The sequence below is a fragment of the Pelophylax lessonae genome (assembly GCF_965119305.1).
Source record: "Pelophylax lessonae genome assembly, chromosome: 1".
Taxonomy (NCBI): domain Eukaryota; kingdom Metazoa; phylum Chordata; class Amphibia; order Anura; family Ranidae; genus Pelophylax; species Pelophylax lessonae.
The window spans coordinates 678249693-678276711 of NC_138768.1; the positions used below are offsets into that span (position 1 = coordinate 678249693).

The following is a 27019-nucleotide window of genomic DNA, read 5'->3' on the forward strand; positions in this document are numbered from 1 at the left end:
CAGTTTGTTGTGTATGCGGCTGTATAGATGTAGACCGGTCAGGATGCCCATGCTGACCCGTGTCCACAGTCAAATGAACATACAAGGGGCATGTGAGCATCAGAACTGGACCAAAGAGCAATGGATAAAGGTGCCCTGGTCTGATGAATCATGTTTTCTTTTACATCATATAGGTGACTGTGGGCATCGCTTACCTGGGGAAGAGATGGCACCAGGATGCAGTATAGTAAGGCAAGTCAGCAGAGACAGTGTGATGCTTTGGGCAATCTTCCGCTGGGAAACCTTGGGTCCTGCCATTCATGTGGATGTCACTTGACGTGTGCTACCTACCTAAACATTAAAACCCTTTATGGAAACAGTATTCCCTGACGGCAGCATACTGTAGCTATCAGGCTATAGAGCAGGACAGGAAAGCCTAGGCACAGTCACATATTAGGAAGTACGCTGTTATTTTTCAGAAGGAATTCAAGACAAAAGGTACATTTTTAGGGTTCTGCTTAGGCCAAATTGACATCCTTAGCTGTATTAAAATATTCCCTTTTTTGAGTTCAGGTCCAATGTATCCCACATCTGGTTTAAATTGTCTAGAGTCTAATGATAAGAGCAAGCAAAACCATATTTATTTATTAGCTATTCAATAGCCATAGGTAGCTGAAAATGACTATGAATGCATACTTTTATTATAGAAGATGCAGTTTGGTACTGCTTGGCCTGACCCAGATCTAATCCTGGGGTTGTTGGTTTTGTTTGAAAGAACAGTTACAGTATACACGCATGTAATTGCATACCTGTAACAATTGAATATGAGGATAATCCCAAGGAACACAGGCACGTTGAGGTGTGACTACCTGCACTAATAAAAAATCCTCTTTCAGTTTGTACTGGTCTTCAAAGCATGTGAAAGAATGATCTGTTTTCCGTTATAATGAGATTCCCCAAATTCTAGGAAGCATCTGATTTCATCTGAGAAAGTTATTTCAGACATTTAGTACTGTTGTAAAAACTAGCGGCATCAATATTTGACAGCCTAGGCTGATGACATACATTCTTTTACTGCAAGTAAATATTACAACTATTTTGGTTTGAACAGTGACAGCAAACAGACACAGAGATAGCCATCTCGGTTGCTGTTTGATAAAGTTTAACATTATATGGGCAGAATAAAAGTGTGGAGAGGTGATTGGCTAGCACAGCGCACACCGCAGGTATAAATGACAGTACAACTCAAGTTTGTTTGGTTATTGACTACAACATAACATACACAATGAGTGGATGTCCGTTTATGGGAAGGAGAGTTCAGTAAGTAGAAGATTTTGGCTATACTATTAGAATAATTTAAGGTTTTTAGAGTCACAGTTTATGTAATTGTATATATGTATTCTTTTTAAGCCATACATTTAATGAACAATCTCCAGAAGACAAAAATGGGGACAGTGCACAAGATGGATTAAATAAAGCTAGCAAGGGAGGTCTCATATATGGTGACTATTTACAGGTAAGTCTTCTTTTATTGGTAAAATAAAAACACAAAACATTAAAAGGCACTATTAGGTTTTTTATACAGGTTTTAAATGGAAAGAATATGGTTTAAATCTTCATTATGTGATACTGAAAGCTACTACCATTCCTGGCAATTAGCAGAACCTGATAACTGTAAGCAAGTTGTGGTAACTGGCTAACATTTTTAAACTGCTAATAACACCGGTTTACAAGTAGAAAACCTCAGAAATGAAAGTAGCTAATTGTTTACCAGAATTGGGTCACTAATAAAGGAAAATTAATCCCTGAGTATTAAATGGCTCTAGTTTGCAAGGTACAGCTTCAGGTCAAAATTGCATCAAAATAATTCACAATTATGAGGGGGATGTGCAATTACGCTCCATAACTTTTCTGCAAAATGTGATATAGCAATGAGAAAGGTGCCACACCAATCAATATAAATGTATCTTTTTATTGATACCAATAACATAACTTGCCATTCATCTATTGGTTTTTCATGTAACATTTTCATGCTCCCTCCACACCATTGGGACTTCGAAAGGCATTTCATTTTTCTTCCTGTTTAGTCAATGAGGCAGATAAGTTGCACATGTAATGCAACAATAAACCAAAGTCTTGATCCCCTATTTTGCATCCAAAATACAGGTGGTATGCCTTTTTTTTTTACCATTGTCGTCATACTGCAATTTTGAGATGCAAATGTAACCTCGCCACAAATGTATCAGAAATTATCTGCATTGTTTACACAGTTTCGAGGCATCTTGGCTTCTGAGGGAAAATATCATGCAACAATTCCTTGGAAAAGTAAGGCAATGACACTTTCACAAGCAACCAGATGTAAATGTATGATGTGTAGATCTAACCAAGACCTTGAAATAAAAGAACACTAAAATACAGTTAGGTAATAATCTTTAGTCTTAAAGTGAAGATACATTTATACACTTCCATGTGGTACCATTTTCATTGTTCTACCATACTTTGTCAAGAAGTTACAAGGTATCATGATCATCAGACACCTCCCTCCCTTGTAGACAAATATAGTCGCCTGTTTATAAAACTTTATTGTGAAATATCTTAGAAACTATAGCCAACCAGCACCTTTATCGCCTGTTTTCTATTTTATCTAATCAAAATATGTAAGAATTACCTCGGAGGTCGATAAGTTCCCAAAATTTGTAGACCAGTGTAATTATGGTTTATATTTTTAAACGGATAACCGATTTTAACTATTACTAACAAATGTTGTTTCATCCCCATATTTTTACAGCTGCCACGCTTCACCAAAATTTAAATTAACCAATTACTAAAAAAGCTGAATATAGGTATTAGAGGGTTGTATAACATCTAAAAAAAAAAATTGTATGTATGTTATTTACACTTATATCTCACTGATATAAATATCTATGAAGAATGCAGTCATACCCAGCGCTATGTAACAAACTTTTGTTGAATGGGTATGCTTTCAGCAGTGCTTTCAGCCAATGGCTGCTAGCACTGATCGATATATTCTGGCAGGAGAAGACCCTTGCATCAACATCATTTGTGTTCATGTGGGGATCTGTCAGTATTTATTTATTTTTAACTGTGTGTATATACCCAGCTTAAAGTGATACTAAAGTCTTGTTTTTTTTTGTTAAAAAATAACAAACATGTTATACTTACCTGCTCTGTTGTAGTGGATTTGCACAGAACCTAGATCCTCCACTTCTTGGTTCCCTCACCAGCGCTCCTGGCCCCTCCCTCCTGTTGAGTGCCCCCCCCCAGAGCAAGCAGCTTGCTATGGGGGTACCCGAGCTTAGTCGCAGCTCCCTGTGTCCATTCAGACACGGAGTCGGGGCCTGGCCCCGCACCCTTTCTCTCCTCATTGGCTCACTGACTTTGATTGGCAGCAGCAGGAGCCAATGGCACTGGGCTGCTGTCTCAGCCAATGAGGAAGGGAGCCCCAGAAAGCCAAGTCTTAATGGACCTCAGGTAAGTATTAGAATGCAACATAGAATGCATTATTAGGCTAAAAAACCTTCTGCCTTTACAATCACTATAAGCCAATGTCGGAGGTACCTGGTTTCAATCCCCTTACTATTTGACAGATATAAGCATGTACATTCAGGGGATTTAACCATGCATGTTTATGCACCAATCTGTAAAAAGTATTTTCAAGACATCAGCTCTTGCAGTAACAATAACCAGCAGTTAAATGTCCATGGGCATCAATAAAGGACAGGTGTTTATTAACCACTTCAGCCCTGGAAAGTTTTGCCCCCTTAATGACCAGGCCATTTTTTGCAATTCGGCACTGAGTTAATTTAACGGACAATTGCGCGGTCGTGCAGCGCTATACCCGAATAAAATTGATGTTCTTTTTATCCCACTAATAGAGCTTTCTTTTGATGGTGAAAACAAAAATGGGGGGGGGGGGGGGCAGCGCTCTCCCAATTAATTATTAAAAAGCTCTATATTATGCAAATTTGACACTATGCACGGTCACTTTTTTTAGAATGTAATATACATGAATTGATGTATTGAATTTATTTGGTATATATTTTGCACTGTGCACTTTCTTGATTTATCTATTTACATAATTAATTTATTTATTTGCATAATATAGAGATTTTTTAATAATTAATTGGGAGAGTGCTGCCCCCCCCCCCCATTTTTGTTTACATTCTTCAAACACGTGTTGTTTTAGGACTAGCTGCTCACCTAAATATTAATTTTATAATTGTTACCTTTCATCACTAGTAAATTTATTATTTATTAGCACTGTGGTTCCTAGGCGCAGTCACGTGATTTATAAAATCACCCTTTGTTTATTCCAGTTTCTTTTGATGGTATTTGATCACCTGCGACAATTCTGAAAAAAAAAAAAAAAAAAACAATATTTTTCACTTTCTTCTATATAACATTCCCAAAAAAGAAATTAAAAAATGTTTTCATCATTTTAGGCCAATTTGTATTCTGCTACATATTTTTGGTAAAAAAAAAAAAAAAAAAAAAAACCCAATAGGCGTATTTTGATTGGTTTGCTCAAAAGTTATCGCATCTACAAACTAGGGGAAAGATTTATGTCATTTTTTATTTATTTATTTATTTTTTACTAGTAATGGTGGCGATCTGCGATTTTTAGCAGGGCTGCAACATTGCAGTGAACAGATCGGACCCCTAACTGACATTTTTGACACTTTTTGGGGGACCAGTGACATTACTACAGTAATCAGTGCTAAAAATATGCACGGTTACTGTACTAATGACACTGGCAGGGAAGGGGTTAACCCAGGGGCGATCAAAGGGTTAGGTGTGAGCCTAGGGGGGGTTTTCTAACTGTGAATGGGATGGGCTTGTTTAATCAACACAGAGACCTGTGATCCTAAATAGGAGGATCACAGGCGCCCTGTGTTGATTCCAGAGAGAACAACAGCAACAGCATACCGCCATTCTCGCTCCACGAGTAATGATTGCAGGTGCCCAGCGGCAATCGGGGGAAAATGGATCTGGCAGATGAGGGTGTACACCCCCAGGATCGCTTCCGCGGAACGCCGTGGAGGTACACCCATTTGCCCAGCCGAGCCAGCCTGCGGCGGGCAGTCAGCAAGTAGTTAAGGCTGGTAACCGATAAGTGTAAAAATGTTAATATTTGAAAGATTAGTCTAATTTACGGCAAATAAATGTGTGAAAGGTATGTAAAACTGTGTGCACACTTACTGTGTGAAACTCACATGTCACATTGTGCAACTCCACCATCTTCAGTTACTATCAAAGTTCTCCACCAAAACATGCACACAGGGTAACACAGCCATAAGACATAGAAGCATTTGTGTTATTTGCATTGTATTGCCTCTCCTTACTCTGGCTGTCCAAATCCTGAGATAGATATTGTTACAAGGCAATATGTATGAGAAAAAAAGATCTTACCGCAGTTATCATCAGGACTTTAAACATAGCTGTACCATTGATCTCCTGCAGTATATGTCACAGACCTGGCTGTGCTGTCTTGTTGCTCTAGCTAAATCACAAGACGGACTCAATAAAAACACATTTTTAATAGGCTATTATAATCTGAAGATAACTAATGTCATGCAAACTTTTTAGACAGTTGCAACCACTTTCAGCACTTTCAGTTGAATTTTGACTGAGAAAAGAATCAAAGGGAGCAACCAACACGAGTTTTGATCAGGTCACATTTTCTATAGAAGCTGCAGATAATAGGTCAATGTATTGGACAATTTTCATATTGGAAAGCGGATTAAAAGTTGTTTAAATGGTGTGAAAACCATTAAATTTGTGCTGTGTGTACAGTATGCTGAACATTGTTCCCAATCTTATGCTATTGATTATGATATGCATGTACTAAATGAAGCATTCGCATTGCCTCTGAATTTAAACTGTTGATGCTGTATTCTTGTCATCTTCACTTCACAAAGTTTTATTTTAAAGCTGAACAGGTAATTACAAACAGGGAAGCTGGTTTCCCTGCCAAGGGATAATCTATGTTAAAGAAATGAAGTAAATACGTTTTAGTTCTATAATAATAATAAAATGTAGCAAAGCAATAAATATGGTATGTTTTATAGCTTGATAAAGTGCTGGATGCACAGGTACTGCAGAGTGAGCTGAAGGGAAACAAAATCCATGATGAACACCTTTTCATTGTCACTCATCAAGGTAAGCAAATACAACTGCAAACAGAATTTAGAACTTTTCTTTTTTAGTAGCTTTTTTTTCAATTCATGAATTCATGTCATGCCCATACTAGGCAACACTTTCTTCTATATCTTTGTAACCTATTGGGCATGCAGAAATCTATTTATTATTCCAAGCATCAGTATCAACATGGAGTGTGGAATGCTAGAACTTCTGTCCCAGGGGAGATTGCCCTTTACTTCCTATTGTGCCATCAGGACAAGGGAAGGGATTGGACCTTTGTCAGTTGCAGTGGCGACTCTAGGAAAAATTTATAGGGAGGCACATAAGATACCACAGTCAAAGCTGGGTGGGGCACTCATAATTTTCACCACTATATCATAAGACTGAAAAAAACTAAATAAGTATATATATATATATATATATATAAATACGGTTACAAAATATGAGAGTAATGCAGTATGCAAGGATACCTTTTTATTGTACCAACATAACACTTAAAAGAAAAGCTTTCAAGAGTTTTCCTTTCTTCCTCAGGTACTGCTTCAGACCTGAGAAAGAGGAAAACTCTCAAAAAGCTTTATAGTTTAAAGCAATTTTAGCAAACAGTTTACACAGTAATAACCCCTAGTATTGGTGCCAGTTTATGCAGTAATAGTCCCTAGTATTTGTGCCATTTTATGCAGTAATAGCTCCTAGCATTGGTGCAAAATTTCACAGTAATAGCCCCTAGTATTAATGCCAGTTTACACAGTAATAAAGCCTAGTATTGAAGCCAGTTTATGCAGTGATAAAGCCTAGTATTGAAGCCAGTTTATGCAGGAATAAAGCCTAGTATTGGTGCCAGTTTATGCAGTAATAGCCCCTAGTATTGGTGCCAGTTTATGTAGTAATAACCCTTAGTATCGGTGCCAGTTTATGTAGTAATAGCCCCTAGTATTGGTGCGAGTTTATGTAGTAATAGCCCCTAGTATTGGTGCCAGTTTACGCAGTAATAAAAGCCTAGTATTGGAGCCAGTTTATGCAGTAATAAAGCCTAGTATTGGAGCCAGTTTATGCAGTAATAAAGCCTAGTATTGATGCCAGTTTATACAGTAATAAAGCCTGGTATTGATGCCAGTTTTCACAAAAAAAAAAACCTAGTATTGGTGCTAGTTTATGCAGTAATAAAGCCTAGTATTGGAGCCAGTTTATGCAGTAATAAATCCTAGTATTGGTGCCAGTTTATGCAGTAATAAAGCCTAGTATTGGTGCCAGTTTACACAATAATAAAGCCTAGTGTTGGTGCCATTTTACACAGTAATAAAGCCTAGAATTGATGCCATGCTCTCAGCGCGGAGGAGGTAGGGAGGACTAGTAGACCTGCCAACCACAGTGATGAAAGTGTTAAAGCCAGCCACGATAGAGGCGGCAGTCTTAACACCTTTATCAACTTCATGGGAGATCTTTATGATTTCCCCGTGGGTCTCCTGATGCACTACAGTACAGCGCACCTCTCCATCCAGGACTCATGCCTAGTGTCTAACCTTTTGAGGAGAGAGGGCCACTTTAGCGACTTGGTAACCAGTCATGGGTCAAAATGAGCAGAGCAGGCAGATGACAGGTCAATGGACCAATCGTGTGAAAGGGCCCTAAGGCTGCTTTCACACAGATGCACTGAGGTTTGCCTGCAACTCAACTGACCTCAATCTTCACTTCTTCCTCAGAATTCCTGCAGGTATCACTGGCTGCTGCTGTCCCCAAGGCGGGTATAGCTGGTGGCTGCTGCTGGCTGTCCTCTAGGGCTGGTACTGCTGGTGGGTACTGCTGGCTGGCACTTCTGGTGGGTACAGCTGGCTGGTACTGCTGGCTGATACTGCTTGCTGGTACTGCTGGTGGGTACCGCTGACAGGTACTGCTGGCTGGTACCACTGGTGAGTACTGCTGGTGGGTACTGATGACTGGTACTGCTGGCTGGTACTACTGGTGGGTACTGCTGGTGAGTACTGCTGGTGGGTACTTCTGTGGGTACTGCTGCTGGCACCTCTGAGACACCAATGGAGTGTGGTGCTGGAGGAAACATGTGGCTGCAGTAGAGAGCAGAGCCACTGCTTCCTGTATTCCTCCTGTGCCCTGTCACAGGCGGGGTACATTTGGCATCACTCCGCCTGTGACAGGAGTCGGCGCTATACAGGAAACATCAACTCTAGTGCCGGCTCCAATATTTACAGTGATGCTCGGGGATGGCGGGTTGGGAGTCTGCAATCTGGGCTTACCGACCCTCCATTCCAGAGCAGGAGGTAGCTGGGGTCCTGTTGGGGGGGCACAGCATAATGTTGAGGGGCCATGCTCCCCTCTGCCCCCCAGTGATGCCACTGGGAAAGAGTAGTGCCAAGAGCTCTTGATTTATACACAGAAGAAAATAAATAAATATAACACACCACAACTGCTACTGTTTCCCCACTGTTAGCCTAAATTATAAAAGTAAAAGAGATTTCAATATTGTTTTACTCTGATTTAACCTTGTGTATGACAGTGATTTAATAAGAGATGTAAAAGAATCATAGATCTCCAGGGTGATGCCCGATTAAAATGTTTTCATAGTAACAAAAATCAACAACACTAGAAATGTAAATATACAAGGAAACCTCACCTAAGTGGTGTAAACCTAATTTCCAAGTGTTCTTTATGCAGTATGCAGCACATGACCTAAAGCAATCATAAACTGAAAAGGAGAGGTATAGCCAAAGCATTTTTGGCCATACTTCTCTTGGGGATGACAGGAGTGCTGTTCATTCTGCACTCCTGCAACCCATTTTCAGCTGACAGTGGGCCAAAGTCTGCTGATGTCACTCAGCCGAGCCAGGCTCAGGAAAGATCTTGACTTTACAGTTGGTATCCACCCAGATGTCTGGACCAGCAGCTGGCTCAGCCTCTTAGCGAGCCGCTAAGAGACCGAGCCAGCGCCTCACACCTTCTCTACAGCCTAGCACTCCAGTGAGCATTGGAGGGGCAGAGCAGAGACTAACAGCTCTCTGCTCACTGAAGGCTAGGAACTGAGAAATCAGTGGTTATGAATGATCGTCTGGTTCTCAGTCTCAGAGCCAGCGGGGGACAGATGCTGCATCCATCTGGGTTAATTTACTTTTCTTTCAACAAGCCCATACTTCTCTTTTAATATATTCTCCCTTTTAAAATTGCAGAATAATAATGAATTGTCTGATTATTTTCTTTAATTTTATTGCAGCTTATGAACTTTGGTTTAAGCAGGTTCTTTGGGAATTAGACTCTGTTCGAGAAATCTTTCAGAATGGACATGTAAGTAAAAATAATACGTTAAGCACCAAGTAAATGATAGGTAACTCACCTTATCTTTTGCATTGGCGCATATTGGGCCAATGCTACAAATTTTTCTGCAGTCTCTTGTTAAAGTGTATCTAAACCTAAAAGCAAAAATGAAATAAATTGCAGCCTACCAATCCTTAGATTACCTTTCTTTTTTTGTTTTGCTTTTTTCCCTTTATTTTCACCTGGTTAATAACACACTGTCTGTTCTAGGGCAGTGTTTCTCAACCTTTTTTCAGTCAAGGCACCCTTAAAAATTATGGAAATCTCCAGGCACACTTTAAAAATTATGGACAGTCTCGAGGCACCCCATTCTAAAACGTGAAAACTATTCTAATAGTTTTACATAATGCAGCTACATTCACACACGTAGGACATCCAACGTTAGAGGTGATTTATTTTTTCAAAGCAAATACATTTTTGCACACTGGTACTGACTAGTATTCCAATGTTCCTCCAAAAATCATGTGCAGGTGACTGACATCCTCCCTCAACTGATGATGCCATTGTTTGTTAGAATGCTGGCAACTAGAAGGTTGTAATGAAAACCTGTAGCTTTGTGTAACTAAAAGGCAACCTTCATCCACACGCCAGCTTATATACACATTTTGGGCAACTTTTAGACATTTTGCCAAGGCACACCTGAAGACACCTCAAAGCACCCTGGTTGAAAAAGGCTGTTCTAAGATGACAATGCTCGCTCATTCACTCGCTGGAGGAGAAGTGTTAGGACTACAGATCACCTACTCCTCTCCATCACATAGTGGGGTGTTTTGTACTTCACAGAAGATAGCTGTGAAGGATAAGATTGCTTTAGATTTCAGTTACAAGGTCACTATAATTCTGATAAGATCATGAAATATTTTCTTGTACTTGCAAAAAAAATGTTTAAAATAGTAAAAAAAATGAGATTAAAAAAAAAAAAAAGAAAATGCAGTTTAAGGATTAGTAAACTGCAATGTGAGGGGGTTGTTTGGTGCTTCAGGCCAAGAGGTGGGACTTTAAGGGCAAGTGATTATGTACACAAGTTATACATAAAATCAGAATGTAGTTTATTCAGTAGTTTAAAGCATATATTCAAAAAGAAAGACTTAATGTGCATATATGTGTATATAAATAATGTGCATAAGTGCTCTCGCTGAGAGGGGCCTGGAGAGACAGAGAGGATCGCGCTACTTGGAACAATTCAAAATCTCTACACACATCAAATTTACCCCAACAACAAACACGGACCACAAGAAGCTCCCCCTTTAGTGTGGAGCATGACGGTGACTGCGACTTTGCAGCACACTATTACCCCCACCAAATGAAGGGCCCTAAGAAGACCCCCCACTAGTGTTGAGCACTACGGTTACTGCGATTTTGCAGCACATACTTACCCTGACTACAAAAAAGGACTTCAAGAAACTCCCCCCCTTATTTTAGAGCAGGATTGTGACTGCGATTCCTGCAGCACACACTTACCCCGACTACAAAAAAGACCCCATCAAGCTCCCCCCACATTGTTGAGCACGACTGTGACTGCAATTCAGCAGCACACTATTATCCACAGCAACAAAAGTTCCCACAATAGTGTGGAGCACTATTGCAACTGCGATTCTGCAGCACACATTGCCGCATCCAATGGTTCCTGTTGCAAGTTTTACAAGACACAGGGAAGCACACATGAATAGGCAAAAAAATACTTGGTGATAAAATCCTTGAGAAAGGCTACAACGTAGCCGAAACGCGTCAGCCAACTACCGGATGACCTCTGTAAATATCTTTCGAAGCCCCCAGCATGGAAAAACAGAGATAACATCCAGAATAAGTCAAAAGATTTACACTTGTCACAGAAAATTTTCTGAACCTACTTTCCTATCTATGCACCTTGGGTCTCTAACCCAACACTTATGCACATTATTGTTATAAGTCTTTCTATATGCTTTAAACTACTGAATAAACTACCTTCTGATTTTATGTATAACTTGTGTACATAATCACTTGCCCTTAAAGTCCCACCTCTTGGCCTGAGACACCAAACAACCCCCTCATGATATATAGGGACGGAGGCAACCAATACTTTCTAGCTCTATAGAGATCAAAACATACCCCCCATAGTAAACTGCAATGTATGAAATGCTTTTTCTTGGGTTTTAGATACACTTTATGTTTTTTTTTTTGTTTTTTATGCCTTGAACATTACATTTAAGTGGTTGTCCACCAGAATGTATCTTTACCTGAAGGCTAATATCATGGACTGCATCTTGCATATTCTAGTCATTAATTGCTGTTCGTTTTTTTTTTTTTTTTTGTTTTTAACATCATCTTAATAAACGTATGAGCTTGCATAAAGTGGAACACAATGAACATTAAGACTTCTGTATTCCCTAATAATAAAACAAAAAAATAAAACAAAACAGGATTTAAGATTGAAAAATTAGGTGAAAAATCACATGGTCAAGTGAAGATTAGCACCTTTCTTAGTTCATCAACTTTAAGATATGTTAAAGTGCAAAATGTTGGCCATAGGGCATGTGTTAGAATCATCAGTTGCAACAGTTCAGTTCACAAATTTTGTGTGTCCTCGTATCTATTTTTTTTCTTTGTTGTTAAGAATGTCAGATATTTTTGATCAGATCACAGATTTCTTTTCATTTATGATCCCCATCTGTAAAGTACAGTCACACGTATATTATGATCTCATCTAGGTGAGAGATGAAAGGAACATGCTGAAAGTTGTGACACGTATTCACCGAATTTCAATGATTCTGAAACTGCTGGTAGAACAGTTCTCAGTTCTAGAGACCATGACCCCTATGGATTTCTTCGACTTCAGGTAAGACTTTGTTTTTAGGAGATATTGTTCTCATAATCTAAATCTCTTTATTGGACTTTTTGGAGAAACAAATATTTACAAACTACAATGAAAAATGTATTATCTTGTTAGGTGGCTTTAAAGCTGCAAAAAGATAGGACACTGTTGGGTTGATTTATTAAAACTGGAGAGTGCAAAATCTGGTGCAGCTGTGCATGGTAGCCAATCAGCATCTAACTTTAGCTTGTTCAATTAGGCTTTGACAATAAAACCTGGAAGCTGATTGGTTTCTATGTAGATCTGTGCCATATTTTGCACTCTCCAGTTTTAATATATCAAGCTAATTATTTTTATGGTCATAGTCACTGGTCAATTGCTTGTTCTAAGATGGGTCCGAAGTCACATAAAGGAAATTTTAATTTTTAATTTTTCTTTTAATCCAAAGGGATTATCTAACCCCAGCATCTGGCTTTCAGAGCCTGCAATTTCGACTTTTAGAAAATAAAATTGGTGTTCCAGAAATTCTAAGGGTTCCCTATAACAGACGTCATTACCGTGATAACTTCAAAGGAAAAGAAAATGAAATACTGCTGAAATCCGAGGAAGAACCCACCTTGTTGGGTTTGGTGGAGGTAAGTCACTTGATCAAAGCATACAGGTGTTTGATGTAGCTGGTCTTATTCTGTACAGCGGAACACAAGGAAGATAATATGCAGCCAAAGTATCTATCAGATTTTACCATAGTCAAATCAGTTCAGTAATTATTGATTGCTTAGTTAGGATTATAGCATTTTGCACATTCCAATCACCTTTACTATAGAAGTCCTATATATCTATATGATCTCACTATATCACAAAGGAAATAGTATAGAACTGGATAGGTAATTAGGTATCTTTAGTATATGAAAGTTCAGGGATACAAATTATTTAAAAGAACAGAAAAAGAGACAAACTATCATTCCAACTATCTATTAGGTAGATACAAATGATCATGATATTATATATATCGATAATATATAATATTTTATTTAAGGCATGGCTTGAACGTACACCTGGACTGGAGGAAACAGGATTTAATTTCTGGGGGGAATTGCATGCCAATATATTTCAAGGATTAGAGGAAGAGCTCCAAAAAGCAAAGGTATGTATAGGCAGCCAATTTATTTATTATACAAATTTCTTAAAGAGGGTTGGTTATATCTACTTTATTGATCAAATATTAATACATGTTTGCTCATCATTACAATCCTCTGAACACTGTATGTACATAAGTGTAAGTACAGTAGATCTGATCAAGAACATTTACCTGGGGATGGAGCTTAAAATGGAGTTCCACCCTAAAATGATACTTATCTCCATCTTCTCGCTCCGGGTCACCTGGAAAACAAATGGATGATCGCAATCTTTTTTTTTTTTTTTACTTACCTCATTTAGAAGATAATATACTCACCTTACTTCCTTCTTCCTCCCCTCGGGAGCCACGGCAATTCATCACTTCCTGTCTTGCATTGATTCCTGGGAGCTGAACGTCATCGCTCCCAGGAATCAATGCGCCTGCACCGGCCCCGACGTCAGTTCCGGTGCAGGCGCCGTCATACCTTGCAAAACAGCTTCTGGGCATGCCCAGAAGCTGTGCAGGGATGACGCTGCGGCCCGGAAGTGACGGCGGGGCCGGTGCAGTGCATTGTGGGACCGAAGAAGACGGAAGAGGACACAGAAGAGGATCGCGCTGGCTTCAAGCTGCCCACACCTGAGATGGCAGCGCTGGAGAATACATTTTCAAGGTAAGTATTTCTTCTAAAAGGTAAGTGCAACCCGGGACAGATCAGAGGCTAGCCATTGTAGAGTGCACTAGCCCTGACTGTCCCGGGGGTATTTTTATTTAAAAAAAAGTTCACTGGGTGGAACTCTGCTTTTTCACTAAGAGATACTGAATCTTGCATATTTAAATGTCAATTTTGTAGGTACATTAATCAGGTAAATATTCCAATGCGCCATCTTATACAACTACGTAGACTGTATATCATACTGGACTTAGAGAAAAAAAAAAAAGGTGTTTAAAGCATTATTAAAACAAAATGTATTTCTTTCTGTAAGGCTAAACCAGATTCAGAGGATAAAGAGGAACAACTGGCAGACCTGCAGAAGCAAAAGGAAGTCTTTACTGCTTTATTTGATGAGAAGAGACATGAACATCTTCTTAGTAAAGGTACAAGTACTATTCTTTACCAAAACTTTAAAAACAAATATGTGCACTCTGCAGTCCACACATAACTACTAAATGTAAAACAAAATAAAAGTAAAAAAAAATAAAAGTAATATGCCATCAAAAAAGATATGTGAATTTTATCTGAGCCATCTATCTTAGCTATAGATTACAAAAGAAACCAGCTGGAATATACTGTACTGTACAGATGTAGATGAAGACCTCAAATAGGGAAAGCTTATACTCTTGTTGCAAAGCAACATTCCTACCATGTTGGAAACTATCTGGTGGAATTGATCAAAGCTAGAGCAGCTGTGCATGACAATCAGCTTGTATCTTCAACTTTTTCACTCAGGCTTTGAAAATGAAAGATAGAAGCAGGTTGGTTGCCACGCGCTACTGTTCCAGATTCTGGTTGGTAAATTTCTTCTTTGTATATTACATAACAATTTCTGATGCATGCACATGCTCATTTTCCTATTCCAATAAACCCCTAAATGGCTCAGACCTAATTAATTAATTAGGTCTGGTCAGGAACCAGACCTAATTAACAGGTCATGTGTATGGCTATAATCTGTGTTTACATTTTGAAATGACTGAACACTTTAGGTGCCTCATGATTAATGATTGCAATTGATGCAAAACAGTTTTAGGTGAATACTACAAAATATAGTACTTCTATGTGAAAAGTACACTGGCATATTGTGCTTCCTAACATTGCAGAGGTTAAGTCCCACCTAAATGTGATTTATAAATATGAACAATTAATGGCATACAAAGATGGCTCTCCTAAGAAAATCCACCATAAATGGGATCTGTGGAAACGATTCAGGTGTATTCCTTGAAAAATTAAAGTATCTTAAAGTTTTTGTATGGCTTATTTCTATCTTTGTTTTTTGTTCACTTTGTAATAATGTCCTAGGATACTTGCTAAAATGTGGATAATTGATGGAAAATGTTATATACTCATGTGCTGTCTCACTCTTTAAACAGATGTGATGTGACAGATGTTATTATGGCAAGTTTAAGATGTTCGATACATTGTTTTTTCTTAGACCACGATGGTCAACGTTTGTACACTTTAGTAAACTAACCCCTTTATACTAGTGACAAAGGAATATGATTGGCTGCTAAAAATTACTGTATTGGGCATGTCATCACAGTATTATTTGCTGCTTTGCTCAGTGATCATGACTCCATTGCAGACACATTTCACAAAATAAGAAGCAATTTATGTAAGCTTAAAAAAATAAACAGTGTGTAGCAGATTTTCCAGGCCTGTGGCCTAATGTGGGTCTGCCATTGTTACCGGTTACCCCTCCAGCCCTTGTGAGCTGCGGCCCTGGGTGTGAGCACTGAGAAATTGACGCAATCTTTGTTTTGTTGTTTTATTATATTTAAGGGCATGGGAGAAGGGAATGAGTGGGATACTCCTTTAGGCTCAACTAGATACAACTGTGGGACTTTTCTGGCAAAAATGCCTGTTAGCGATGTCTTGACGCCAGCCGACGCTAGCCAACGCTTCCGGACGCTTGAACACTGTGTAATTACTGAAACTGTGCTGGATCCTCAACTTTAGTCAAGAAGATCCAGGACAGTAGAACTGCTTGACTTGTAACACTGCAATAGCTCAGAGTCACTGAATGGCTCCCTCCAGCACTGCACTGGCTGAGAAAGCTCCTTGCAAGTTCCTGTACTGCTGCAACTCTCAACTAGCACACTTCACACTGTGCACTATCACTTCAGGGCCCAAACCACAGGTGCCCCCTTTACACTTTAAGCTCTTCAGGGTCCACTGTCTATGTACCCCCTCTGTCACTTCAGGGTCCTCAACCTAGGTACCCCCTTTCACCACTAGCTGGCACTGGATCCCCGAACCTCTTCCAGAGTGGTCCCCCGTAACTTCAGGCAGACCCCCAGGGGCAATCCTTAGAACTCACGACCTGTGTAGGCTTTCCTGCGACTGGACCCCTCTGACTCTTCACAGGTTCTCGGCACACCGGATCCCCTCAGCTTAGCTCAGCACTCTCTGGATCTTCAGGCAGCCCCCCGAGAACCTCCTCCTCAGACAGGAGGGGAGACAGCTGTTCTCTCCCTCCTGGGACTCTGCTCCCGCCAAAGACATTGTGTCATGCGCCACCCCCAAACTTATACCCACTGCCAGAATCCTTTGCAGCACAATCTGCTTTCTGGGGTAGTTACAAGTCTGAATGTGTCCCCTGATTGGGTTTCCTCCACCGCCCTATGAGAAGCCTCTCCTCACAAGAGCCAGTGGGGGGACCCCCCTTCAGCAGGCACACCTGGAAACCATGACACCCTAACTAATTAATCACAGCCCTGCTGTTAAGCAGACAGGGCCCACTATACCTTTACCTAGCACCTACCTGTAGGGTGCTACAAGTACAAAATAAAATGCAGTGATAATTATATTCATGTGTATACCTTTAATATATATTTATATAAATGTAATGGAATTATAATCTATATTATAGTTTTTAAATGTGTACTATTTTTAAACAGGTGAAAGAAGGCTGTCATATAAAGCTCTGAAGGGGGCTTTAATGATCTACTTCTACAGGTATGCTCAAATTAATTCCTAGTAGTTGTGATTTATGTATTTATATATGTATAGTCAGTTAGATAACATTTATTTGACAGATGTGCAAATGAACAACTTAACTAAACACAATTTAGAAACATACACAATTTTTAAGTGATGTCCAAAAAATATTAATGATAGAGTGCTTAAGCCCCGTTGAAAATGTATGAACATGTATCCAATATACAAAGCTCTTGCTGAAAAAGGACTTGCGCCATATAGTGCTTATAATAACTGACAAACCTCAGTGGGCTCCCAAAAAACCCCCATGTGCAAAGCTGAGGTGAAGATCTCCACTCACCAGATACTGATGACCCACCTTGGCATATGACAAAAAGGAGTCAGATAAAGCTTAACAGGGTCTCTGTGACTAGGATGTATCCTTCAGCCGGCTCCCCAGGTCCCCACCTCACAGTGGTCAGTGGTTCCAGAGGTAAGGTTTATTAACAGGCAGGGTGAAAGGAAAAACTAAGAAAAAGCTCCTCATAGCGTAAAAAAGTTTTGGCAATTTATTAAAATCCTATATATAAGGTCTGGAATACAAAAATAGTTAAAATTGTATCCCGTCCAGGCATCTGCGCTAGAGGGGATAACAAAAACCGCATTGTGTCAGCGCATGTTCCACCTAAGTTCAGCGTAACACATCGTGCGTCCCAGCTTGACGTGTTTCATTATCATTGTGACGTCTTCTGAAGGCGTCATGTGATGACGAAACGCATCAAGCTGGGACGCACAGTGTATTCTGCTGAGCTTAAACGGAACGCACGCTGAGACCTAGGCATTTTTTTTTCATCACCCCTAGCACGGATGCCTGCATCAAATGCAATTTTAACTATTTTTGTATGCCAGACCTTATATGAAGGATTTTAATAAATTGTCAACAGTTTTTTACTCTATGAGGAGCTTTTTCTTTGTTTTTCCTTTCACCCTGCCTGTTAATAAACCTTACCTTTGTGACCACTGTGAGGAGGGGACGTAGGGAGACGGCTGGAGGATACATCCTGGTCACAGAGACCTTTCAAGCTATATCTGACCACTTTTTGTCATATGACAAGGTGGGTCAACAGTATCTGGTGAGTGGAGATCTTCACTTCACCTTTGCACGGGGTGTTTTTTTGGGAGCCCACTGAGAATTGTCAGTTATTATAAGCACTATACGGCACAAGTCCTTTTTCAGCAAGAACTTTGTATATTGGATGTCATCTATATTCAACAGGGATTAAGCACTCTATCATTAATATTTTTTGGACTTCACTTATAAATTGTGTATGTTTCTTAATTGTGTTGATATCTATATAAGCAAGCACTGTTTATTCAGAGAATACACAGTACACTTGTGGCTCATTTATCATGGTCTAACTAATAGGTTTGGAATAGCAGCTGCAAGCATTACAATATTGTTAGATATACATTTTTATAGCTGGCACAAGTGTATTTATAGTTTTTTCACATAACATTTATTATTGTACTCTGTCACACTAGGGAGGAACCACGCTTCCAGGTCCCATTTCAACTGCTCACCTCACTAATGGATATTGATGTACTGATGACCAAATGGAGATGTGCGTATTGCATTAAGCTCATTCACAGCTGTTAGCTCATATGTTCTTAGTGTTTTCAATGAAAATTATGTCAGAATACTCTATTATCCCCATGACAGGAGGTTTACATTTGTATTACAAGTTGTTTCAGTATTACAATAATCAGTGTACTAGGTCTTTTGGTACGCACAATGTGGAAGGTTTAGAACCTCTGTAATGTTTTTGGCAATAGATGGATCGAAAAATCGGACAGTTCACCAGGAACCATACGAATTTCCATCCATGTATCAATATTCCTGTTTGAGAGATGTTGATCTAATAAATGGCTTCTATTAAACAGGAATGTCGGAAATTTTTAATTTGATCAGCACAGGCAACCAATTGGCTGCAGCGCTGATCAGGGTATTCTGATAGCGGAGGAAACCTCACTATCAGAATACAATGGCACAGCGGGGAGGATTCTTCAATCCAATTTGCTTGTGTGGATAGGGGAATACGTTCATTTTTTTTTTTTATTAGGCCGCTGGCTAATTAAAAAAAATAAATAATCCATCTATGTCCAGCTTTACTCTTTTTATTAATTTTTTGTGGCAATTATCCATTGGACAGAAGCACTTCCTGTTGTGCCTACTGGACATGAAAGAAAAAATTACCTTACTGGGCTTTAAACTTTCAATCCACTGTCCGAAAAAAGTTTTGCTTACAAATGTACTTTAACAAAAAAATGTAAAAGTATAATTTGAAATCCTGCCCCCCCCCCCCCCCAAAAGTAAGTTACAATGGATGTGGACAGTCGGTTCTCTCACAGATAATGGGAAATGAAAGATCTGTAGGTTCTTTATTGCTGAATGCAACTTTTAACCTAGCTTGTGGGATGCTTGTGCATTGCTTATGCATTATTGCTCCATTGTAACCCATTCCTGTCTGTTTATCTAAAGCAATGTGAATGGTCTAAACCATATCTTTTCATTCAAGTTGCCGGAGTGATCAGTGCAGGCAGATTGCCAAATCCAATGTTAAATACTGACATATGTCATTTTCTCCATTAGATAACCATGTGTGCATGGTGCACCGAATGATCGGCAGCAAAACTGGGACAGGTGGTTCATCAGGTTACCACTACCTACGATCAACTGTGAGGTGAGATGATTACTTAGAATGTAAGATTGTTATGCACATTACATTTAGTGTTATTGAATGCATTAGCAAAGGTTAACAGTTGAAATCACATGAAAAATGACAGTAAGAAATTTGCCAGTTGGCCATAAAACTTGAGTAAATTGTAGCACGCCCCTTTTAATATAAAAGGGTAAATACGTGTTTGGTCTAGTAGAAGAGCACTTACCTTAAACCTTGCACCCCTAAAGTTGGTGCTCCCCTCTGCTCCTGTAATGTGGGTGGGCCCTTATTGTCATCAACAAATAAATCCCCCAAAAAGGAGTATCTTAACTTGTGATAGCATATGTGCAACAAACTCTGTAAAACACTCCATCGTGCTAGAAATTAACTAGCTGTACATCTCCTATGGATCACAGGAGTGCAGAACGACCCATTTTCAGCAGAGAGCGGGCTGAAGTCCACTCTCTGCTGATGCCACAGATGTAGTTCCAGGCACCGCGTCATCATGACCAAGGGGTCTGGATCCGCCAGGTGCCTGAACCAACACCTGGCTTAAGCCCCGTACACACGCACAGATCGTCGTCATACAAATGTTCGTCTTTTCTCCCCGGGATGTCGGTGTCTGTTGAAAAGTGCAAAGACACAAGAACAGCACAAGAATTTTGTCCGCAGACTTCAGCTGACTGCAGAAGTGATGTCATGTAATGGTTAACTTTCCCTGTGTTTTTTATTTTCTGAGCATGCCCAGTCTTGCAAATCTGCGGTCTGTCGGCTGATTTCTGTACTGACAGGCGAACAATCGTCCGTTCTGGTGTCCGCAGACAAAAATTTTCATGTTTGCAAGAAAGACTCTTGTCCGCGGATTGTGTGCAGACAGCTGTCGGAGGCACCATACTAACACGCGTACAATCGGCAGATCTTTCGTCTGCCGACGTTTGTATGACGACGATCTGTGCGTGTGTACGGGCCTTTAGCCTCTCATCAAGCCGCTGAGAGCATGAGTTGGCCGCTTCCTGCCCCTCCACAGTTCAGCGCTCCAGTAAAGAAGCAGAGGGCAGAGAAAAGAGCTGCTGACTGACAGTCAGCAGCTCTCTGCTCGGGAAGCTGTCAGAACCGAGAGATCAGTGGTGTTCGATCGCTCAGTTCTCAGTGCAGAGGTGCTGAGGGACAGATGCAGCATCGGACTGATGCTGCATCCACCTAGGTGAGTATAAAGGGAGAAAAACGGAAACCCCATACTTCTTTTTTAAATATCCTTATGCAAGTACTTTTGAATATGATTGTGCATCAACTCTTCCACTGCAATCCACTCTGCAATCCACTCTGTCACCTCATGACAACACCTCACCCAAGATGTGCTCTCACGTCTCGTATATGACCTTTAAAGTGATATAAAACCTACAATTTTATTTTTTTTTATATAAATTTTATATATAAAATAACAAACATGTTATACTTACCTGCTGTGTGCAATGGTTTTGCACAGAGAAGCCCTGATTCTGCTAAACTTGGGTCCTCCCCCTGCTTACTGCCCTCATAGCAAGTCGCTTGCTATGGGCGCACTCGAGCATGCTTGCTCCGAGCTACCGTGGTTCAGTCCCCTCCCACTCTCTCCTTCCTGATTGCGAGTGACAGCAGTGGGAGCCAATGGCTCCTGCTGCTGTGTCTCAGCAAATGAGGAGGCAGAGACCATAGAGAGCAGCAGCTCTCGTGCACATAGAATGTGTGAAGGTAAAATACCTTCTGCCTTTAGAACCACTTAAGTTACAGAGGTCATGAATCCCTTTTCCCCTTCAGGAGTTAATTAGCATTTTTCCTCCTCGCCTTAGCTGTACCACCTCCTCTTTCCCAGGCAATAACACTTGGCAGCAGGATATTAAAATTATAACCAAGAAGAAAACAAGGAAGAAGAAACATGATCTTTTCAACAGTACCCACAGACAAAAAACAAACTATAAACTGACTCTACTTACTGAAAGCTTCATAAATCAGTAACTTAAGGTTACAGTCTCCCCAGGTCCTATTAAAAAGATTAAAGTGATTGTTAACCCACTTTGACATCTTAATATAATCCTCCTTGTTTCCTAATGACAGGTGCTCCTATCTCTGTGTTTTATAAAAAAAAATGCCTTCTTTACCAGATTTACATCCCTTGTAATAGGAATAGTAAATGACAGATCCTCCTTATGGGTCTTATTGACCCCAGATCTCTCCTACAGGCTAGAAAGCCTGAAATTTAAAAAAAAAAAAAAAAAAAGACCTCGGCTATAGAGCCGGCAGTATTGACAACTGCCAGGTCGGGTGTGACGTCATCAAGTCGTGCCCAGGCCTTCGAGAGTCATAGAAACTGTCGGGGAGCATCTGGTCCTCGGCAGACTCTATGGTGTACTTCCGCCACCGGTGGATTCCTTCTCCGGCTCGCTGATTGCAGGAGCGAGCCGGGAGAAGCACCGGAGGGCGGCGGGAGGGGGGCGATGTCCCCTCCCGCCGCTTGGAAGAACGATCAAGCGGCTTACCAGCCGCTATGATTGTTCTTATGGTGAAGAAAATCACAGTGGAGAAAAAATTATATCTGAATGATGCTTGATATCCCCACTTAAAGCCTTGGGTGTCATATGACATCCAGCGGTAAGGAAGTGGTTAAAGTGTTACTAAATCCACAACAGTAAAATTTGTCTGTATATAAGGGCCCAAAATATCAAGTCCTGAGCTACTAGCCAGGCCTCAAGAGCTACTCGCCACCCGTCGACCCACCCAACCCCTACCCTGCCCACCTCTAATTCCACCCCTAAGCAAGCCCTCATAAATTATCTCATGAAATAACACTGTTAATAGTTTTATGTAGAATTAAGTTACAAAAATAAATATTAACAACAACAACAACTTTATCAGTGCTAGCTTTCAGTGGCTATCAGTGCAGCATATCAGTGCAACCTCATCAATGCAGCTTATCAGTGCCTATCAGTGCAGCCAATTAATGGCCCATCGATGTAGCCTCATGGAAGCTGATTCTCCTCTCAGCAATTGACCAAGAAACTGTGGGGAAGGAGGGGAGAAATAGGAGAGTAGGCCAGATCATACTGAGAGGGGATCTCTGCTGTCAAACCAAGTCCTGCTTCCTGGACTGGCTTCTATGATAAACATCACACTACTTCAATTTCCTGGCATTGGACCAGTGTGCTGTCTATCATAGGAGACGGTCAAGAAAGCAGGTTTTGGTTTGACAGTGGAGATCCCCTCTCTCATTGATCTGGCTGACTCTCCTCTCCATTCCCCACAATTTCCTGGCCGAACACAGAATCCGCACTCATTCAACAATACCTGCTGGCGGCGCCCACCCCCCCCCTTCCGATGCGGCTCCTCACTCGCGCTGAGATACATTTCCACTCACTAAATGCGAGCAGGAGAGTGGAAATTTTGAGGGCTGTGTATATGCAGTAAAGCATGCTTGTTATATTGGAACCTAAGGGGTTAATCCTGCACATTGTGTAAAAAGGCTGTTTGATCCGGTCTTCTCTGATCCTCCCTTTCTTCCACAGTCCCCAGTCCATCTCTTGATAATACAGAGGAGCCTTGGGGGCACTCGACACATGCTCAGTTTGATGTGTATTGCCAGAGAGGTTTTTTTCTTCCCCCGGGAGTGTGCATATAATCGGCACAGGGTCAATCAGCATTGTCCAGACAGAGGGTCAGGAGTCAGCCTCAGAGGAGAATGAAAACTCCTCCTACAAGATGTAACCTGTGCTTGGCCAAACACTGATAGAAGTCACAAGGCTGCTATATACTGCTGATGAGAAAAAGTATTTAGCAGTTTATATTTACTAAAATGATTGCATTTCCATGTTCTGTGTACTGTGGAACATCGGACACAGTGAATGCAGGGTCCTGGGTTTAGTGAAACTTTAAAACAAGTATTTTATAAAAAAAAAAAAAAAAAACAATTGTTTGTGATATACAAAATGCTTTATCATACTCGATTTTGTAAGTTAGGATTTAGATGTTTAATATGTTAAAAGGGGAGCTGACATTATGAAAAATTTATCTGAAGAGGTCAGTAGTTTATCAAGGCCACCAGGATCACCCATAGCTGAAATACCAATACCATGTGAACAGACTTGTTAAAGGGAAAATATGTTTTAATGGACCAGACAATAGTATCTAACCATTCTTTTTTTCCTGAACAGTGACAGATATAAAGTTTTTGTGGACCTTTTCAATCTTTCAACATTTTTGGTGCCGAGACACTGGGTACCTCGACTGAACCCGAACGTACACAAATTCCTGTACACTGCAGAATGTTGTGACAGTTCTTACTTCAGCAGTGAGGATTCTGACTGAGGACACTAAATACAGCCATCTGGCAGCTGTTCATACTGTATGTTTCCAGAGAAAATGAACCTTGATGTAAAATGTTAGATTTTACAGAAATGTTAGAAATTACAAATTGATGTACTTAACCACTTAAGCCCCGGAAGATTTTACCCCCTTCCTGACCAGGGCCTATTTTGCGATTCGGCACTGCTTTCTTTTGGTGGTATTTGATCACCTGTGCGATTTTTTGATCATGCGCTATAAACAAAAAAAGAGCGTCAATTTTGCAAAAATAACAATATTTTCACATTTTTTTATATGAAATTCCCCCCAAAAAATGTAAAAATCAAATTTTTTTAACATTTTAGGCCAATTTTCTTTTTTTACCATATGTTTGGTAAAAAAAACAAATCGCAAAAAGCGTATTTTGATTGGTTTGCGCAAAAGTTATTGCGTTTACTAACAAAGGGAAAGATTTTTGTCATTTTTTTTTTTAACGCGTAATGGCGGCGATCTGCGATTTTTTTTGCGGGACTGCGACATTGGAGCGGACAGATCGGACCCTTGACTGACATTTTTGGGGTTACCAGTGACATTACTACAGTAATCAGTGCTATATATATGCACTGTTACTGTAAAAATGACACTGGCAGTGAAGGAGTTAACTGTATTGGAGAGGGAGGGGTTAAGTGTGTCCTAGGGGCGTGCTTCTAACTGTGATTGGCTGTGGCTGTGTGTGTAAGAACAGTGATCAACGGTCCTACCTAGTAGAACCGTTTGATCATCATTCTTACACAGGGAGAACTGACAGGCGGCTTTGTTTACACTAGCCGTCTGCCTTTCTCCCGCTGTCACGGACGATCGCGAGGGCATACGCGCGGGGGGGTCCGTGACAGGCGCGGCGCACACTCGCTCCCCACACCCTTACAGGCTAGCGACGTAGACCTACGTCGCTCTGCCTGTGAGGGGCTGACTGCCGACGTAAATAGTCGTGCGGCAGTCGGCAAGTGGTTAATAGGGTGACGTCATGTCTTTGTAAATTATTATATCTGAATTTATTCAAAGGCTAAACACACAAAATAATTCTGTCTTACAGTATTTAAGAGAAAAACAAAAACTCTTTAAATCAAAAAAACATATATACTTAAAATCGTAGTATTCTTGCATGGTTTCACAAGTCAATAGGGAAAACAAGCATATTTGAAGTTCTATGTAGATATTTGAATGTATAAACTACTCAACGCAGTATTAGTAAAGATGCCAAACTTAACATGGTTCCGGCCAAGAGTATGTGTGTGTACATATAGACACCTGGCCTGGACTATATATAGATATATATATATGTAAAGAAACATTATTTAAAAATGACACATTTGTTGTAACTTAAAATACTTTATTTATACAAAATCAATACATAGCCCTTCATCACTTAAAATTAACTTACAATTTTTGGAATGTCTATAAATGTGTATGTTGCCGCCTCTTTATAATATTCAAATACATTATTTCCTTTTCTATTGATATTGTGTGTGTGCTTTATTCTCGGAAAAAATGAATATTTACATAATATATATACATAAGTAATTAAACAAAATATTTTCAAAAAGATTGTCAGATATAGGCTTGTATTGTGAGCCCTTAACAGTTAGCGGCCCAAAAAATCTTATGCTGGAGCTTCTTTTTTCAGTATATGAAGGTCAAACCCCTCCATTCTAGGTCACAACACAGCAGCACCTACTGGATTGATTTTTCATTTTAGGTTATGTCTAGGCTAAACATGTTTAATATATCCAGAGATACCCTTCTGCTTTCCAAAAATAAACCTCTTACCTCTGCCTTTTCTATCCTTGTCCTTTGAGAGATAACATATGGCAGTTTAAACACTGAAATATTTATATTCTATTTGTCTGCACTGTAACAGCAGATGAGGACAAAGGACAGGAGCTTACACCCAAATAGTACCTGTTTGACTCAATGTCTTGTCTGCCAATAGTCACAGATTATGATATTTATGCTGCACTTGTTTAATCTCTGTGAAAAGTATTTTGGGGCCCAGTCCCTGAAGAGAGGGGATCATGCACTGCTTCAGTATGTCAATGTATATGTCGGCATTCATGTTTCCCTCAATGAACTGTAGCTCCCCAGTGCGGGAAGCAGCCCCAGACCATGACACTCCCACCACAATGCTTGACTGTAGGCAAGACACACTTGTCTTTGTACTCCTCACCTGGTTGCCGCCAAAAACGTTTGACACCATCTGAGCCAAATAGGTTTATCTTGATCTCATCAGTCCACAGGACATGGTTCCAGTAATCCATGTCCTTAGTCTGCTTGTCTTTAGCAAACTGTTTGAGAGCTTTCTTGTGCATCATCTTTAGAAGAGGCTTCCATCTGGGATGACAGCCATGCAGTCCAATTTGATGCAATGTGCGGCATATGGTCTAAGCACTGGCAGACTGACCTCCCACCCCTTCAACCCCTGCAGCAATGCTGGCAGTACTCATGCTTCTATTTCCAATAGACAACCTCTGGATATGACGCTGAGCACGTACACTCAACCTCTTTGGTCGGCCATGGCGAGGATGTTATAAGTGGAACCTGTCCTGCTAAACCGCTCTATGGTCCTGGCCACCATGCTGCAGCCGTTTCAGGGTCTTGGTAATCTTCTTATAGCCTAGGCCATCTTTATGTAGAGCAACAATTATTTTTTTAAGATCCCAGAGAGTTCTTTGACATGAGGTGCCAGGTTGAACTTCCTGTGACCAGTATGAGGGAGTGAGAGCGATAATACCAAATGTAACACACCTGCTCCCCATTCACACCTAACACATTGTACTACTAATGAGTCACATGACACTGGGGAGGGAAAAATGGCTAATTGGGCCCAATTTGGACATTTTTACTTAGGGGTGTACTCACTTTTGTTGCCAGCGATTTATACATTAATGGCTGTGTGTTGAGTTATTTTGAGGGGACAGCAAATT

At 40.3% G+C, this 27019-nt stretch overlaps 2 protein-coding genes across 2 annotated transcripts in view; one reads left to right on the top strand and one right to left on the bottom strand.

The window, feature by feature from the left end:
- ASIC5 (acid sensing ion channel subunit family member 5) overlaps positions 1-27019 on the bottom strand; it is a gene marked incomplete at its 3' end in the record, with an annotated part of 198351 nt that overhangs the window by 117549 nt on the left and 53783 nt on the right. The window contains exon 9 of the mRNA XM_082249038.1: positions 9485-9560. Coding sequence (XP_082105164.1) covers positions 9485-9560 — 76 coding nt within the window. The remainder of the gene's footprint in view (positions 1-9484; positions 9561-27019) is intronic.
- Positions 1147-24176, top strand: TDO2 (tryptophan 2,3-dioxygenase). Its single transcript, XM_082265624.1, has 12 exons — positions 1147-1299; positions 1390-1495; positions 6069-6159; positions 9365-9435; positions 12153-12280; positions 12705-12891; positions 13293-13400; positions 14357-14468; positions 16986-17043; positions 18547-18626; positions 19655-19745; positions 23909-24176. Exons 1-12 carry the CDS (start codon positions 1265-1267, stop codon positions 24060-24062), a joined length of 1221 nt encoding a protein of 406 aa, XP_082121750.1. The 5' UTR covers positions 1147-1264; the 3' UTR covers positions 24063-24176.